At 46.3% G+C, this 15,689-nt stretch overlaps 1 protein-coding gene across 1 annotated transcript in view; it reads left to right on the forward strand.

Moving 5' to 3' along the window:
- The window catches only part of ZMYND8 (zinc finger MYND-type containing 8), a 152,753-nt gene that overhangs the window by 113,404 nt on the left and 23,660 nt on the right, over positions 1-15,689 (forward strand). Inside the window, 3 exon segments of the mRNA XM_017877885.1 lie at positions 2,342-2,851; positions 9,747-10,127; positions 12,406-12,596. Of these exon segments, the coding sequence (XP_017733374.1) occupies positions 2,342-2,851; positions 9,747-10,127; positions 12,406-12,596 (1,082 nt within the window).

Here is a 15,689-nt window from a genome sequence, read left to right on the forward strand (position 1 = left end):
ATGAGGATTTGCCTTCTCTGTGGTACTTGGTCTGTGCACATGGTAGATGCTCTGGAATGTTTGTTGAATAAGTAAGTAAAGCTAGGAGGGCATTTGTAAAGAAGTTGGGGATGGCTGGGCCCCTGGAGAGCAAGTTTCTCTGAGCATCTTCAGGTGAGAAAGCAGCTAGAGTTAGGGACCATCTGGGGCTGTCCAGAGGACACCACTTCCCATTGGGTGGCATGGGTGAAATTTGGCATGCCATTTAAATTATCCTCTTGGGTCCTTCCATGCAGCTGGTCCAGCTCTTGATTTATTTTTATTGCTAATAAGAATTGTATTATTTCGGCTGGGCGCGGTGGCTCAAGCCTGTAATCCCAGCACTTTGGGAGGCCGAGACGGGCGGATCACCAGGTCAGGAGATTGAGACCATCCTGGCTAACACAGTGAAACCCCGTCTCTACTAAAATACAAAAAATTAGCCGGGCGAGGTGGCGGGCGCCTTTAGTCCCAGCTATTCGGGAGGCTGAGGCAGGAGAATGGCGCGAACCCGGGAGGCGGAGCTTGCAGTGAGCTGAGATCCGGCCACTGCACTCCAGCCTGGGCGACAGAGTGAGACTCCGTCTCAGAAAAAAAAAAAAAAAAAAAAAAGAATTGTATTATTTCTATTTACTGAGTGTTTCCTTTGACACTATGCTAAGCACTACATATAGATCATCTTGGGAGGTTGATACTTTATCAGTCCCATTTTGCAGATAGAGAAACTGAGGCTCAGAGAGATAAATAACTTGTTCAGGGTCAACCAGTAATAAAAACAGAAGAGCAGGATTTGAATTCATATCATTTGGACTCCAGTACCCAAGCTTTTCCTATCACATATGTGGTTACACTTTTCGTTTTTATTTCCAATCATTAGCTACCAGTAGCACAAGCCTAGGATCCCAGACTTATACCAGATCTGGGTGTTTGTATTTTGGCTTGTGTTCTTCCCGTGTTGCCCTGGCTAGCCTTGAACTCTTGGGTTCAAGCAGTTCTTCTGCCTCAGCCTCCTGAGTATCTGGGACCACAGGTGCGCACCATTGTGCCTGGCTGGACTTGTGTTTTTGATTGAACCCTGGTGGAGGCAGATATATTCCCCAATGATCCTGCTGATCCCCCATGCCCTGGGCTGTTCATGGCTCTGATACTTTTGCAGGTTTCTTTTTGGTGTGTCCGGGTCGGACAGTGGCACCATTCACCGTGGCCATTGCTCTAGAATGAAGAGATTGCACAGACTTGGTTGGGTTTTCTTTCCTCTTTCCAAAAGTTTAGGATATAGTATTATTACCTACAGTATGATGGCATAACATATGGTTGGGAGCAGGAGCCGTAAATGGGTTAAATGGGGCCATTGTTAGAAATGTGCTTTTGCCCATTTTGTTTGTGAAATAAGAATTATGTGACTTTTCTCCTGACTCCTTTACCAGTGGAAGAGCAATGCACACCAAGTGGCAGTTGACTTTCTACATGAGTGCAGGGAACAAGAGGGAGGGCCGGGCACCCGGGTCACCTGGAGACAAGTGTGTCCCCCGCCTAGTGGAGCCATTGGCTTTCCTGTCCCAGCCAATGCCTGGCAGGCTAGTGACCCAGAGTGGCTAGATTTTCCGCTCTTTCATCAGAAGCCCCTGCTTTGATTTCTATGTGAAATTTCCTGATTTGTGAATTGGACAACGCATTTATAAATTAAAAGCAGACAAGATACCTTGTGGAGCAAACCAGTGCCTCTCCCATGAAACATGTCTGCAAGCTAGATGTGGCTTGTGGGCTGTTTGCAACCTCTGCTTTAAGGCTTTGGCTTATTTTCTTTGGCCTAGACACAAAGGATCAAGAACTTTAACGCTTTGGAAACCCAAGGGAAGAGTGTTGGTGGGGAGCCAGGAACGCAGGGTTCTGGCCTGGCCTCTGTCTTGTGTCCTAAGGCAGGTGATATCCCTGGGCCTCTGTTTTCTAATCTGTAAACTGGATCAGTTTGAACAGCTTATCCCTGCTGTTCCCATCCAGCCCTCTCATTCTCAGTAATCCCAATTAGTTATCAACGTTGCAAAAATTTGGCACCACATATTTAGGGCCATAGAAATTTAAAATTTCTGTTGGTAGGTCCTGTGTCTCCTTTGAATGTTAACAACCAAAACCCTCTCCAAAGGCAAGTGCAGCCATAGCCAGTTGCCACTTGGGTTTATTACTGGCCCCATTCAGGCCAATGTGATGTGATTTGAAATGTGCTTTTCTTATTCCAGCATTTGCTGTGGAAAGTGTTTGCATTTTTCGTCCTGCTCTTTATTTTGTGACTACGCCACATGCTGGGTTTTCTTTTTGAATTTAGGCATAAATGAAATCTCGGAAGATGTTTATACGGCCGTAGAGCACAGCGATTCGGAGGATTCTGAGAAGTCAGATAGTAGCGATAGTGAGTATGTCAGTGATGATGAGCAGAAGTCCAAGAACGAGCCAGAAGACGCAGAGGACAAAGAGCGTTGTCGGATGGACAAAGAGCCGTCTGCTGTTAAAAAAAAGCCCAAGCCCACAAACCCAGTGGAGATTAAAGAGGAGCTGAAAAGCACATCACCAGCCAGCGAGAAGACAGACCCTGGAGCAGTCAAGGACAAGGCCAGCCCTGAGCCTGAGAAGGACTTTTCTGAAAAGGCAAAGCCTTCACCTCACCCCACAAAGGATAAACTGAAGGGAAAAGATGAGACGGATTCCCCAACAGTCCATTTGGGCCTGGACTCCGATTCAGAGAGTGAACTTGTCATAGATTTAGGAGAAGACCATTCTGGGCGGGAGGGTCGAAAAAATAAGAAGGAACCCAAAGAACCGTCTCCCAAACAGGATGGTAAGTGATTGTATCCATTTCTAGTTTTCTTAATTTGGTTTAGAATCCTACCTCGTACACTTACTATCAAAAGTTATATGACCCTTAAACAAACAAACCAAAAGTTATGTGACCCGCTAACACACTGAGAGACAGGCACAGTGAAGCTGTGTTTGGTTTAAGGTTACCTAGCTAGTCACAGAACAGGACCTGGACTCAAACACGGGCCTACCTACCTTTAACCTGCTCGGTATCCAATGTGATTGATTTTGAGTACAGAAAGAGAAGTCTCTTAGAAAATGGTGGTTACTTTTAGTGACCAAGTCATTTTTAGTCTGAGCAGCTTCTTTTCCAGTATGCTCATTTATTTCCCCAAAGTGTTTGGTAACATTTGGATCTTGTCAAATGGTCCTTCATTGCTCCATTCCACACACATCTCGTTCTCTTTTGACAAGTCTCAAATGGTTAGAAGTGTTCATTTCAAACTGGGCATGGTGGCTCACGCCCGTAAACCCAGTACTTTGGGAGGCCGAGGCGGGTGGATCATTTGAGGTCAGGAGTTCAAAACCAGCTTGACCTACATAGTGAAACCCCATCTCTACTAAAATACAAAAATTAGCCGGGCGTGGTGGCAGGTGCCTGTAATCCCAGCTACTAATGAGGGCGAGGCAGGAGAATCGCTTGAACCCAGGAGGCGGAGGTTGCAGTGAGCCGAGATTGCACCACTGCACTCCAGTCTGGGTGACAGAGCAAGACTCCCTCTCCAAAAAAAAAAAAAAAAAAAAAAGAAGTGTTCATTTCAAAGGTTTGGATGATTGTAGCATCTCTTTCCTCCCCTCATGCCACCTAGGCATCTCCAAGTGTATTTTCTTACAATAGTAGGACACTGGGTGGGTGTGGTGCCAGAATACTGAGTGCTTCTTAGGGCACTAGAAAATGAAGTATGGTAGATACGTGATTGGCTTTTTTGGGGGGGGACAGACAGAGTTTGGCACTTGTCACCTAGGCTGGAGTGCAATGGCCCAATCTCGGCTCACTGCAACCTCTGTCTCCCGGGTTCAAGTGATTCTCCTGCCTCAGCCTCCCAAGTAGCTGGGAGTAGCCTCCCGCCACCACGCCTGGCTAATTTTTGTATGTTTAGTAGAAACAGGGTTTCACTATGTTGGCCAGGCTGTTCTCGAACAGCCACCCAGCTCGGCCTCCCAAAGTGGTGGGATTACAGGCATGAGCTACTGCGTCTGGCCGTATTGGCTGTTAATCTTTTAATCTTACTGCATTTAACTTAACTGAGTCCAGAGTTTCACAGCCTTGCACTCTGACAGTTTGCCCTGGAAAATTCTTAGTCCTGTGTATTGGAGGATGTTTTCCAGTATCCCTGGCCTCTACCAGCCAGATGGCAGCCTTACCTGCCCAGTTGTGGCAGTCACAAATGTGGCAACCAAATATTGTCAAATATCCCCTGAGTCTCAGAGGCTGCTGTTATATTCTGAACCAGCAGTGACACAGCGTAGTGCAGCCTGGGCATGTTAACAAGCCCTCCAAAGGGGTGTGTGAATGATCGGAAGGATGTCCTTCCCACGGACAAAGTATTCAGCACATTTTTCAGTTGGCTTGGCAAGTAGGTTAGAAGATTCAACATGCTCAGTAAAGACACTGAAGAATTAACTGAGGGCCTAGAAGAAACATTGCCCAAGGACAGATTACAGGTGGTTGTAGCCATAAAACCTTATGTGTGTGGCGAGTGACTTAAAGGATAGCCAGGTTTAAATCTTGACTGTGTCTAACTTCTATCAGGAGCTAACTTGTCAGTCAAACCCTTGAATAAGATGTGACTCCATGTCCTTTGGGATTTCTGTAGTCTGGTGGCTTAAAGCAAGTCAGGGATGGGCCTTGAGAATCTTTCTTCTGTGGTTATGGTCAACCTGGAACTGACCATCCATGGTCAATTCTGGAACCTCAACTGTCAGAGTGAGAGAGGATTCCTGCATTTCAGCTAATGAGAATGTCTGTGAGAGATGCAGTGGAGGAAGAGAGAGATGCAGTTATATAAGGGAGGGAGGATAGGCCATCAAACCATCCTGACCCATCTGTTAGATTTATAGATGACCTCTGAAAAATATGAGTATGTTGTGGATCGGGGTTTGAGAGACTGTCTCTGTTGTTGCAGAGAACAGTAGGAGTAGGAGTAGTATTTATTTCATGAGGATTGTAGGAATATTTGGGTGCAGATGGCAGTGCTCCTATGAATGACATATTTATACTGATCTTTCTTTCTGGAACTGATCTTTTGATTGATTGGTTTTATGCGTCCTACCTCTTCCAGAAAGAATTTGCAACAGATTGACAAGGATACATAACCATATGAAACAAGATGAAAATAAAGACATCCATGTAAAAGGAAAGTGAAAGTAGAATAGCAAGTGGTCTGGGGAAAGGTTTTATACAGAAATCTGTACTATTTCAACCTTCAGAGTTAGGGAAGTTGGCTCTGAAAGCAGAATGGGAAACACAGTACCTTAGAAGATCTCATACTTTCCGAAAAATAAAAAACCATTCTAGTTGATTAAAAGAAGTAGAGCTCTTCCTCACCCTGATGTGAGGAAGAGAATTTCTCCAGGAAGCTTTAGTAGATAGTGGACAATTAAGCTGAAGATGATTCTAAAACACAGTTCAGTTAGAGCAGCTTCCTAAGGCTTGGGGCAAAACCAACTGATCTTAAATTCAGAGCTGATGGTGGTTTGGGTCTTGAAAATTTTTCATGTCGGGCTCTGCTAGAGAGCATCTTTTCAATGATGTGTTTTCACTGAAGAGTTTAGTAAGTGAAGGGCATTTTGGATTGCGCTGTTGTGACCTCCAGCTCACCTTCCACTAGGGATGCAGCTTATGGGTAGAATATGAATCTTCAGATGGCAAAACAGCTTTTATAGCTAGTAACTTCAGAACAGAAGCAAAGAGAGTGCACTGAAAGACTCTTTGCTGTGCTTTCACTGGCACATTAGTAATTTCCATCCTTCTACAAAGGGGATGCTAATTTTCTCTTAAAAGTCCTTGCTCTATAAATGAAAACAGTGACCAGTGACAGATTCAGGAATAAGTAGGTTAATTTGATAGGGCAGCTTCTCAGGTGCTGACCCTTAAAAAAATTCGCCCTTGTTTTTCGCTACAGGTGATTGATTATGTACTCCAAATTTCTGGGACAAATGAAATTTCTTATAGCCTCGTTTTGTCTCCATAAACCATCAGGATTCCTAGAAATTTAGATATTTTGGTATCTAAATAACGCCATACAATTTTAAGCCTGGAATCTTACCAGTTTATATACTCCAGTTCTTTATTTGGCAGAGAGCCAGCTGTGATCACTGCAGAGCAGTGATCTGCTCTGCCCTGCTGGCTGTTTCAGGAGAACAAATCAGGAGAGAGAAAACGACCATTTTGAGGTTGCCCTTCCGGTGGGGACACAGGCTAGCTAATCAGCAATAACAGTATATTTTTTGGTGATGTGGCAGGAAAGAAAGGCATTGAAGGCACTTATGCAGGTTAGAAGCTCTGCTAAGGCACTGCCCCATGCCCTCCTCTTAGAAGGGCCCAGTTCAACACCTCATCTGCACCTGGAAGAGGCGGGGACAGTGCCCCATATCTGGCAGGTGGCCCCGAAAGCACTGGAGTTCTTCACTGCAGGAAGCCTTCCTTCTGGACCCACCCTGGGCTCTTGCCGACCAGCTTGGCTGGATTCTCCTCTCTGGGGAAGTAGGAGGGCCAGCAACAAGTGATAACCATGGAGAACTCCCCCTGAAGTCAGAATAGTCAGCTTGTCTCTTCTCCTCCTTGGCTTCTTAAAACCCACAGCTTACTGAATGAAAATCCTTGGAGTAATCAAGCTCGTGCTTTTTTCTGGGTAATACTGATCTTAAAAAGACAGACATAGGCCAGGCACGGTGACTCACGCCTGTAATCCCAGCACTTTGGGAGGCTGAGGCAGGCGGATCACGATGTCAGGAGATCGAGACCATCCTGGCTAACACAGTGAAACCCCGCCTCTACTGAGAATACAAAAAATTAGCCGGGCATGGTGGTGGGCACCTGTAGTCCCAGCTACTCCGGAGGCTGAGGCAGGAGAATGGTGTGAACCCGGGAGGCAGAGCTTGCAGTGAGCCGAGATCACACCACTGCACTCCAGCCTGGGCAACAGAGCGAGACTCCGTCTCAAAAAAAAAAAAGTAAAATATATAAAAAAGACAGACATAATCCTTATTTAAAGGAGTTTGATGTCAGGGAGCATAGTCCAAGATCAGGGGTGCTGGCTTGTACCTGGGTGTGATGTGTGCTCCCCAGATACCCTCTCTGGGGCACAGGCTCACCTAACTGGGGGCTGAGGCCTGTGCATCCATAACTGAGCCACCTTTACAAATGAGCACCCATGTGGTCATCCCCTTTACCTGCTGCTCAAGTGCTTCTGGCTCTAACCTGACTTCCAGCCCCTCCTCCCTGCCTGTCCTCACTTACCCAAATGCTTTCTGTTCCTACACATATCTTGGCTGATGCTGTTCCCTCTAGATTCTCACTTTCCGCCTGTTGAAATCCTACCCTTTATTCCTTACCAGCCCAGCTCTTCCAAGATGACATACTCCATATGGCAATATTTTTCAAACTTGAGTCATTCACATTCATTGTCTTTCCCGTTCTCAAGTCCTGCTTGTATAAATTTTTGACTTAATATTTTATTTAAAGAATCTGTTTTTTTTTTTTTTTTGAGATGGAGTCTCGCCCTGTCACCCAGGCTGGAGTACAATGGGGCGGTTTCGGCTCACTGCAACCTCTGCCTCCCGGGTTCAAGCGATTCTCCTGCCTCAGCCTCCCGAGTAGCTGGGATTATAGGCACACACCAACACGCCCAGCTAATTTTTTGTATCTTTAATAGAGATGGGGTTTCACCATGTTGGCCAGGCTGGTCTCAAACTCCTGACCTCGTGATCTGCCTGCTTCGGCCTCCCAAAGTGCTGGGATTACAGGTGTAAGCCACTGCAGCAGGCCAAGAATCTCATTGTTTAAACATATAATTAAGCACATTTAAAACGGGACACGGTAGCACATCCCATATAGTCCCAGCTACTCGGGAGGCTGAAGTGGCTCACTTGAGCCCAGCCTGGGCGATATAGCAAAACTGTCTCTCTTTAAAAAATCAAATAAAATAGGCGAGGCATGGTGGCTCACGCCTGTAATTCCAGCACTTTGGGAGGCCGAGGTGGGTGGTCATGAGGTCAGGAGTTAAAGACCAGCCTGGCCAAGATGGTGAAACTCCGTGTCTACTAAAAATAAAAAAAATTAGCTGGGTGTGGCAGCAGGCGCCTGTAATCCCGGGTACTCAGGAGGCTGAGGCAGGAGAATCCCTTAAACTCAGAGGGTGGAGTTTGCAGTGAGCCAAGATGGTGCCACTGCACTTCAGCCTGGGCAACAGAGTGAGATTCCATCTCAATAAATAAAATAAAATAAACTCTTTTTATTTATTTTTAATTTATTATTATTTTGAGACAGAGTCTCACCCTGTCACCCAGGCTGGAGTGCAATGGCATGGTCTCGGCTCCCTGCAACCTCTGCGTCCCGGGTTCAAGCAATTCTTCTGCCTCAGCCTCCCGAGTAGCTGGGATTACAGGCATGTGCCACCATACCCGGCTAATTTTTGTATTTTCAGTAGAGACGGGGGTTTCACTATGTTGGCCAGGCTGGTCTCGAACTCCTGACCTCGTGATCCACCCACCTCAGCCTCCCAAAGTGTTGGGATTACAGGCATGAGCCACTGTGCCCGGCCTATTAGTAATATTTTTTGAGAAGGAGTTTCATTCACTCTGCCTCACAGGCTGGAGTGCAGTGGAGCGATCTTGGCTCACTGCAACTTCTGCCTCCCGGGTTCAAGCAGTTCTCCTGCCTCAGTTTCCCAAGTGCACCACCACGTCCGGCTAAGTTTTTTGTATTTTTAGTAGAGACGGGATTTTGCCATGTTGGTCAGGCTGGTCTCAAACTCACCTCAAGTGATCCGCCCGCCTCAGCCTCCCAAAGTGCTGGGATTACAGGCGTGAGCCGCCATGCTTGGCCTCAATTTATTTTTTTATTAAAAAAATTCCCCCTGAAAAAACTATCTGTAAGTATAAACTCATTTTAGACTTGAACACCACCCAATAAGAACAGTAGCGCACAGTATACATAAAAGCTGGTGACAGGAATAAATCCAATCAAAACCAAAGCAATGCTATTCAATCCTAGATCAGTACCATTACGTTGGGGGAAGGTTCTGGCCTTGGGGCAGAATTTGTGTTCCTGGTATTGTCATGGCTATCAGTACCGCCTTCAGACTTTGCCCTGGAGGGAATCAGAAGAGATAAAGAATACTTTTCTTTCTGGGTGATTGAGTGTTACTTACTTCTTTGACCATTGGGAGGCCATCTGGTTCTTTGGAGTATTGCTTTCTACCTTCTCTAGCCAAAGAGTTTCTCTTCATCTCTGGATTCACTTCCGCTGGGCCTCTCTCAAGGTGCCAACTAGATTTTAACTTTGCGAAAAGGGCGTGAACATTGATTGAATCTGTTCGCCCACTGCGTTGTCCACTAGGTGTAGGGGAGCTTGAGCATAGGAGCCGGGTCTTGTTTGCCTCATTGTCCCCAGAGGTCTTGACTTGTATCTCAGATGTGAGCCGGCGCTCAGTAAAGGAGGCCGGTGCTCGTGGAGATGGAAGACGCTGCAGAAGTGGCCTCAGCGTTAGGTGAGAATGTACTCCTCCAGCGCGGTGTGCTTGGCACGTCGAATTTGTTCGGCTTTGCTGGCTTTCGTAGGTTTTACCCAGAACTTGCTGACGTCAAGACGCTGCAGGCGAACCTGAGTGAAATCCCGGTTTTTGTTTGTTTTTTCTTCATGCATTGGCTAGTTGTAGGTAAAGCTCCACCATCCACGACGGCGGGCAGCCAGTCTCCCCCGGAAACGCCGGTGCTCACCCGCTCTTCCGCCCAAACTCCCGCGGCTGGCGCCACAGCTACCACCAGCACGTCCTCCACGGTCACCGTCACGGCCCCGGCCCCCGCCGCCACAGGAAGCCCGGTGAAAAAGCAGAGGCCGCTTTTACCGAAGGAGACTGCCCCGGCCGTGCAGCGGGTCGTGTGGAACTCATCAAGTAAGTTTCAAACGTCCTCCCAAAAGTGGCACATGCAGAAGATGCAGCGTCAGCAGCAGCAGCAGCAGCAGCAAAACCAGCAGCAGCAGCCTCAGTCTTCCCAGGGGACGAGATATCAGACCAGACAGGCTGTGAAAGGTACCGAGCCTCCCCTTCTGTTCTCCGTGGCGCCCGCTCCCATTTTGCCACATCGACAGGAGAAAGTCATTGCTCTTTTATTTTTATTTTTTTCAGTTCTCGTTTGTTTCCCGGCCATTGTTTCTTGAAGGCCTTGCACATTTCATTTGGCATTATTTTTAAAAATTGTTTTGCTACTTTTTTACTTTCAAAAGGTTTTTTTGTTCATTTTATAAATTATACATGCATATATTCTCCTTAAAAGGGGGGCAGAAAGTTTTACATAAAAGTTTATTGTCCTGTTTACCTTCCATTTCATTCTCTCCCTTCCACAGTGACCAGTATCAACCGTTGTAAAAGCTTTTCTATGCATGTATGCATGTATATGTATATATACATATCTGTATGTATATATGTGCGTGTCATGTATATGATGCCATAAAATTAGTCCTTTTTCCCTTTTTTTTCTTTTTTAAAACATAAAAATGGTACCATACTTTTTTTTCCCACCCATTAGCATGTTTTGGAGGTCCATCCATGTCAGCACATACAGCCCCGCCTTGTTCTTTTGGACTGCTGCATAGTACTCCATAGTTTATTTAAAGCATTCCCCTCCTGATGGGCATTTAGGTTGCTTTCAGTATTTTTTCTACTGTGAGCAGTGCTGCAATGAATATCTTTGTATAAATTTCCTTGTGCACATGAGGGAACCTCTTGGAATTATTTTGGAAAAAGTACAGTGCGAGAAGTTGATAGCGAAGGTTACCTTAGTAACTGGAAATTCGTCACACACAAAAGATGAGCCAGCCTCGAGAACCACTTGCTGAAGTTGCAGAATCAGAACTCCCACCAGCCTTACAGGAGGCTCCATCTGGAGCTGAAATTAGGCCAAACACAGGGCTGATCTGACTGGTTGATACCAGTTTGCCTGGCTTTTGTGAGCATTGATGTAGATCTCTTTCTATCAGGAAACCTGCATCTAGATCCTCAAAGGCTGGGTTCTTCAACGGAAACTCATAGTGAGTGCACCCCTGTGAGTGGGGTTCGTGAGCAGCAGGACGTGAGGTTGAAAGGTGGCCAGGTCTTGAATTGGCCCTCAGTGAAACGCTTCAAAGGTGGCAAGGGAGTGGGTCCTGAAAAACTGGCCAGGCAAAATTGGGAGTACAGTTGGAGTAATCTTGGTGTTTAAAAAGTTGGTGGGGCAAAGCCAAGTCTAGGATATTTGAGATTGGAATTCCTGCTTCCTGTCTTCTGTCTTCGTATCTCGTAAGCAGGAGGCTTCCCCAGGGGAGTTTAATTGCTACCAAGAACAGGGTTGGGCGCAGTGGCTCATGCCTGTAATCCCAGCACTTTGGGAGGCCAAGAGAGGCAGATCATTTGAGGCCAGGAGTTCAAGACCAGCCTGGCCAACATGGTGAAACTCCATCTCTACTAAAATGGAAAAAAACCCATAAAACTAGCCGGGCACATGCCTGTAACTCCAGCTACTCAGGAGGCTGAGGCGTGAGAATCCCTTGAACCTTGGAGGTGGAGGTCGCAGTAAGCTAAGATTGCGCCATTGCATTCCAGTCTGGGCAACAATGAGACTGTCTCAGAAAAAAAAAACCAAAGAAACAAACAAACAAAAAAAAAAAACAAAAAAGAGTGCTGCCAAAAAGAGGCTCATTGCTTCAGATAGTCTTACGCCAAAGTAGAGCCTAGTTAAAGGGGTAAAGACAGATTTAAATCGGTAATACACTACTGTAATGGGGCAAGAGTCTAACATAAACTGAAATTAACTTTGATTTGTACAGAGGTGATTGGGCATTTTAAAGGGAGAATGAGGGAGTAGGGATGGGAGCAAGTCATTGAAGTTAAACATCACAGAAGCAAGATGAGGGGTTGGTCTTTGTGAAACCCATCTCGATTTGCTAACGGGTACTTCGTGAAGTTGGGCCCCTACTCTCCCATAGAGACTGGGATGCTGAAGTCCTGTCTTCAGGTGTTGGCTGGAAGAAAACTGTCAGTTATTTTGCCAGCATTGAGTTTTCCCAGGCAGGTGCTTTAAGTGGGGGTTGGGGTCATCCTAGCATGCACTCTTGAGCTCTTAGAAACTGTCAATGTTTACTCAAGTCTTTCCAGGCCAAGGTTAGGGCCTAGTCGAGAAACCTGGATAGAGTTTGGTCAAGGGGAGCATCTTTGTCATTTAAAAGTAGAAAAGTTCTCAGGACGTATATTAGGGGCTTTGCTTCTACACCACCGCTCTATGCTACGACGGGTCCTTCCCACGTGGGATAATCAGGATGCTTTGCCTTCCTAGCTGTCCAGCAGAAGGAGATCACACAGAGCCCGTCCACGTCCACCATCACCCTGGTGACCAGCACACAGTCATCGCCCCTGGTCACCAGCTCGGGGTCCACGAGCACCCTTGTGTCCTCAGTGAACGCTGACCTGCCCATCGCCACCGCCTCAGCCGATGTCGCCGCTGATATTGCCAAGTACACTAGCAAAGTGAGTGGATGGGAGAGCTGCCGCAGAGACGGCAGGCAACTGGCAGGTTGCCGGAACCTTGGCCTTGCGAGGGGAAGCATGAGCGTCTTAACCACGTAGGCTTTAGGGAGTGGTTAGGAAGGAAGACCCTTTTTTTTTAAAAACAGAATCTCCAAGACCACTTTCTTTCATTTGGGTCTAACAGAGAAACATTAGAATGGACTGAATCTTAATCCAAGTGGGCTTAGATTCTAAAGTCAGTTTATAAAGTGCAAATGACATATAATCAGAATTACCTTCGAGAATTCAAGTCACTCGTTAAGGCACTGGAACACATGACTGATCCTTCAGTGAACAACTGACTAGGGGTTTGATTTGCATTTAGAGCTTTGCATGTGGAGCAGACGTGACAGAGTCTTAAACATGAGACTGGCAAGGTGAAATGCCCGCACTTTAATTTTTCCAGGAATCAAGATGGATGAGGAGGGGGACCGAGGGGACCCTATTAAGTGGCCTGGTGGCCAGAATTGCCTGTTGTGGGCAAACTCATGGTCACTGTCTCAGCACAGGCCCCTTCTTTTTTTCTCTTAATTTGCCAAGTGCTTTTTTTGTTTGTTTGTTTGTTTGTTTGTTTTGAGATGGAGTCTCACTCTGTTGCCCAGGCTGGAATGCAGTGGCATGATCTTGTCTCACTGCACCCTCCGCCACCTGGGTTCAAGCAATTCTCCTGCCTCAGCCTCCCAAGTAGCTGGGACTACAGGCACGCGCCACCATGCCTGGCTAATCTTTGTATTTTTAAAGTAGAGATGGGGTTTCGCCATATTGGCCAGGCTGGTCTCAAACTCCTGACCTCGGGTGATCCACCCACCTCGGCCTCTCAAAGTGCTGGGATTACAAATGTGAGCCACCACGCCCGGCCTGCCAAGTGCTTTTATGGTCATTGTTGAATTCAGGTAGTTACCATCTGCGGTTCTCAGCGTCATGTGAGAGTGCCCTGTACTGATGTACTGTGTACGTTGTCATTAGACCACATTAGTAATAATAACCATCAGAATGTCAGCTCCGCAAAGGCAGGGATTTTGGTCTGTTCTGCTCACTGCCAAGGCCTAGAACAGTGCCTGGCATGCAGTAAGTGCTTGACACATAGTTGGGCTTTCTTTTTATTGGCCTCAGTTATTATCAATAACTTAACAATAGCTATTGATTTATAATCTACTGAGATTATTTAGTAAATTACTAAGTAGGTAATAATTTACTCTTTACTGATGAGTAGATTACTAATACTGATGAGTAAACAGTTCTGGTTTTCAGAGAGAATGGATGAAAATAATTGAGGATGGTTGTTTCTAGAATTCTTTCTCTTTTAAAAATGCAAACAGGGTCTCATTTTGTTGCCCAGGCTGGTCTCAAACTCCTGATCTTCCTACCTAGGCCTCCCAAAGCGTTGGGATTACAGGTGTGAGCCACCACACCCAGCCTGTTTCTAAAATTCTTATAGTCTTACTGATAAAGAATTAGCTTTATTATATTGAGTTAAGGGAAGAGGAATCTTTTTAAATTCTCAATGGTGAGAGAAATATATACGAATTTTTTTTTTTTACCCAAATGAGTTTTCATTGGTTATGTTTCTTTTTATTTCTTCTGTGTAGGTGTAATTGTTATCTATTGCTACAGAACAAATTGCCACAAAACTTAGCAACTTTAAACAGCACACACCTATATTATCCTACAGTGTTTGTGGGTCAGGAATCTGGGCCCGGCTTCACAGGGCTCTCCACTTCAGGATCTCTTGCAGTTGCAGTCATGGTGTCTGCAAGGGTTTGGGACTCACACAAAGGCTCAACTGGGATCCACTCTCCTGGTCATTTAGGTGGTGACCAGCAAGATTCACTTCCTTGAGGGCTGGTGGTCTGGGCCACCCTCAGTTCCCTGCCATGTGGGCCTCCCCAGCATGGCAACTTGGTTCATCAAAACCAGCAATGGAGACTGGGCACGGTGGCTCACACCTATAATCCCAGCATTTTGGGAGGCCAAGGTGGGTGGATTGCATGAGCTCAGGAGTACAAGACCAGCGTGGATAACGTGGTGAAACCTCGTCTCTACTAAAATACAAAAAATCAGCCTGGCATGATGATGTGCGCCTATAGTCCCAGCTACTCAGGAGGCTGGTACATAAGACTTGCTTGCACCTGGGAGGTGGAGGTTACAGTGAACCGAGATCGTGCCACTGCACTCCTGCCTGGGCAACAAAGCAAAACTCTGTCTCAAAAGCCAGCAATGGAGAGAGCCTGCTGGCAAGACAGAAGTCACAGGCTTACTTAGGCCAGTCACAGAAGTGATACCCCATTACCTTTGCTGTATTCCATTGGTTAGAAGCAAGTTGCTAGGTCAGAGGGAGGGGATTACAGATGGGCACAAAATAGTACTAGGTTGGGATCATCAGCAGCCTTCCCACCACGTAAGGTAGCAATATATCTGCATGGTATTTCTTCTGGGCTAGATGCGGTCCTAAGCACTTTTTTATGTTACTTACTCAGTCTTCTTTGACAAATTGATGAAGTGTAGGTACTGTTATCAGCCCAATTTTATAGATGAGAAAACTGAAGCCCAGTGATGTTACACAGTGTGTCTAGGGTCACAGGCTAGTGAACGGCCAAGCTGGACTTTGAATGATAGCAGCCACGCCCTAGAGAGCGTGCACTTAACCTGGCTTTGAGCTGCGTTGTGCGTTTCAAACAAGCCTGCTGATCACAAATGTTCGTGCCACAAACTGTTGCCACACGACTTCTATAAGCATCTGCTCTTAGGATTCAGTGTGGCTGTTTGAGCCAGTGGCTGTAACCACAGCACTTTGGAAGGCTCAAGTGGGAGGATCATTTGAGGCCAGGAGTTTAAGACCAACCTGAGCAAGACACGGAGATCATGTCATGTCTTTACAAATAAAAAAAAATTAGCTGGGCATGGTGGCACATGCCAGTAGTCTCAGCTATTCAGGAGGCTGAGATGGGAGGATTACTTGAGCCCAGAAGTTTGAAGCTGCAGTGAGCTCCGATTGCACCATTGCACTCCAGCCTGGGTGGACAGAGCGGGACTCTTGTCTCAAAAAAAAAAAAA

Source organism: Rhinopithecus bieti, unplaced genomic scaffold (assembly GCF_001698545.2).
Source record: "Rhinopithecus bieti isolate Rb0 unplaced genomic scaffold, ASM169854v2 scaffold_10347, whole genome shotgun sequence".
Classification (NCBI taxonomy): Eukaryota; Metazoa; Chordata; class Mammalia; order Primates; family Cercopithecidae; genus Rhinopithecus; species Rhinopithecus bieti.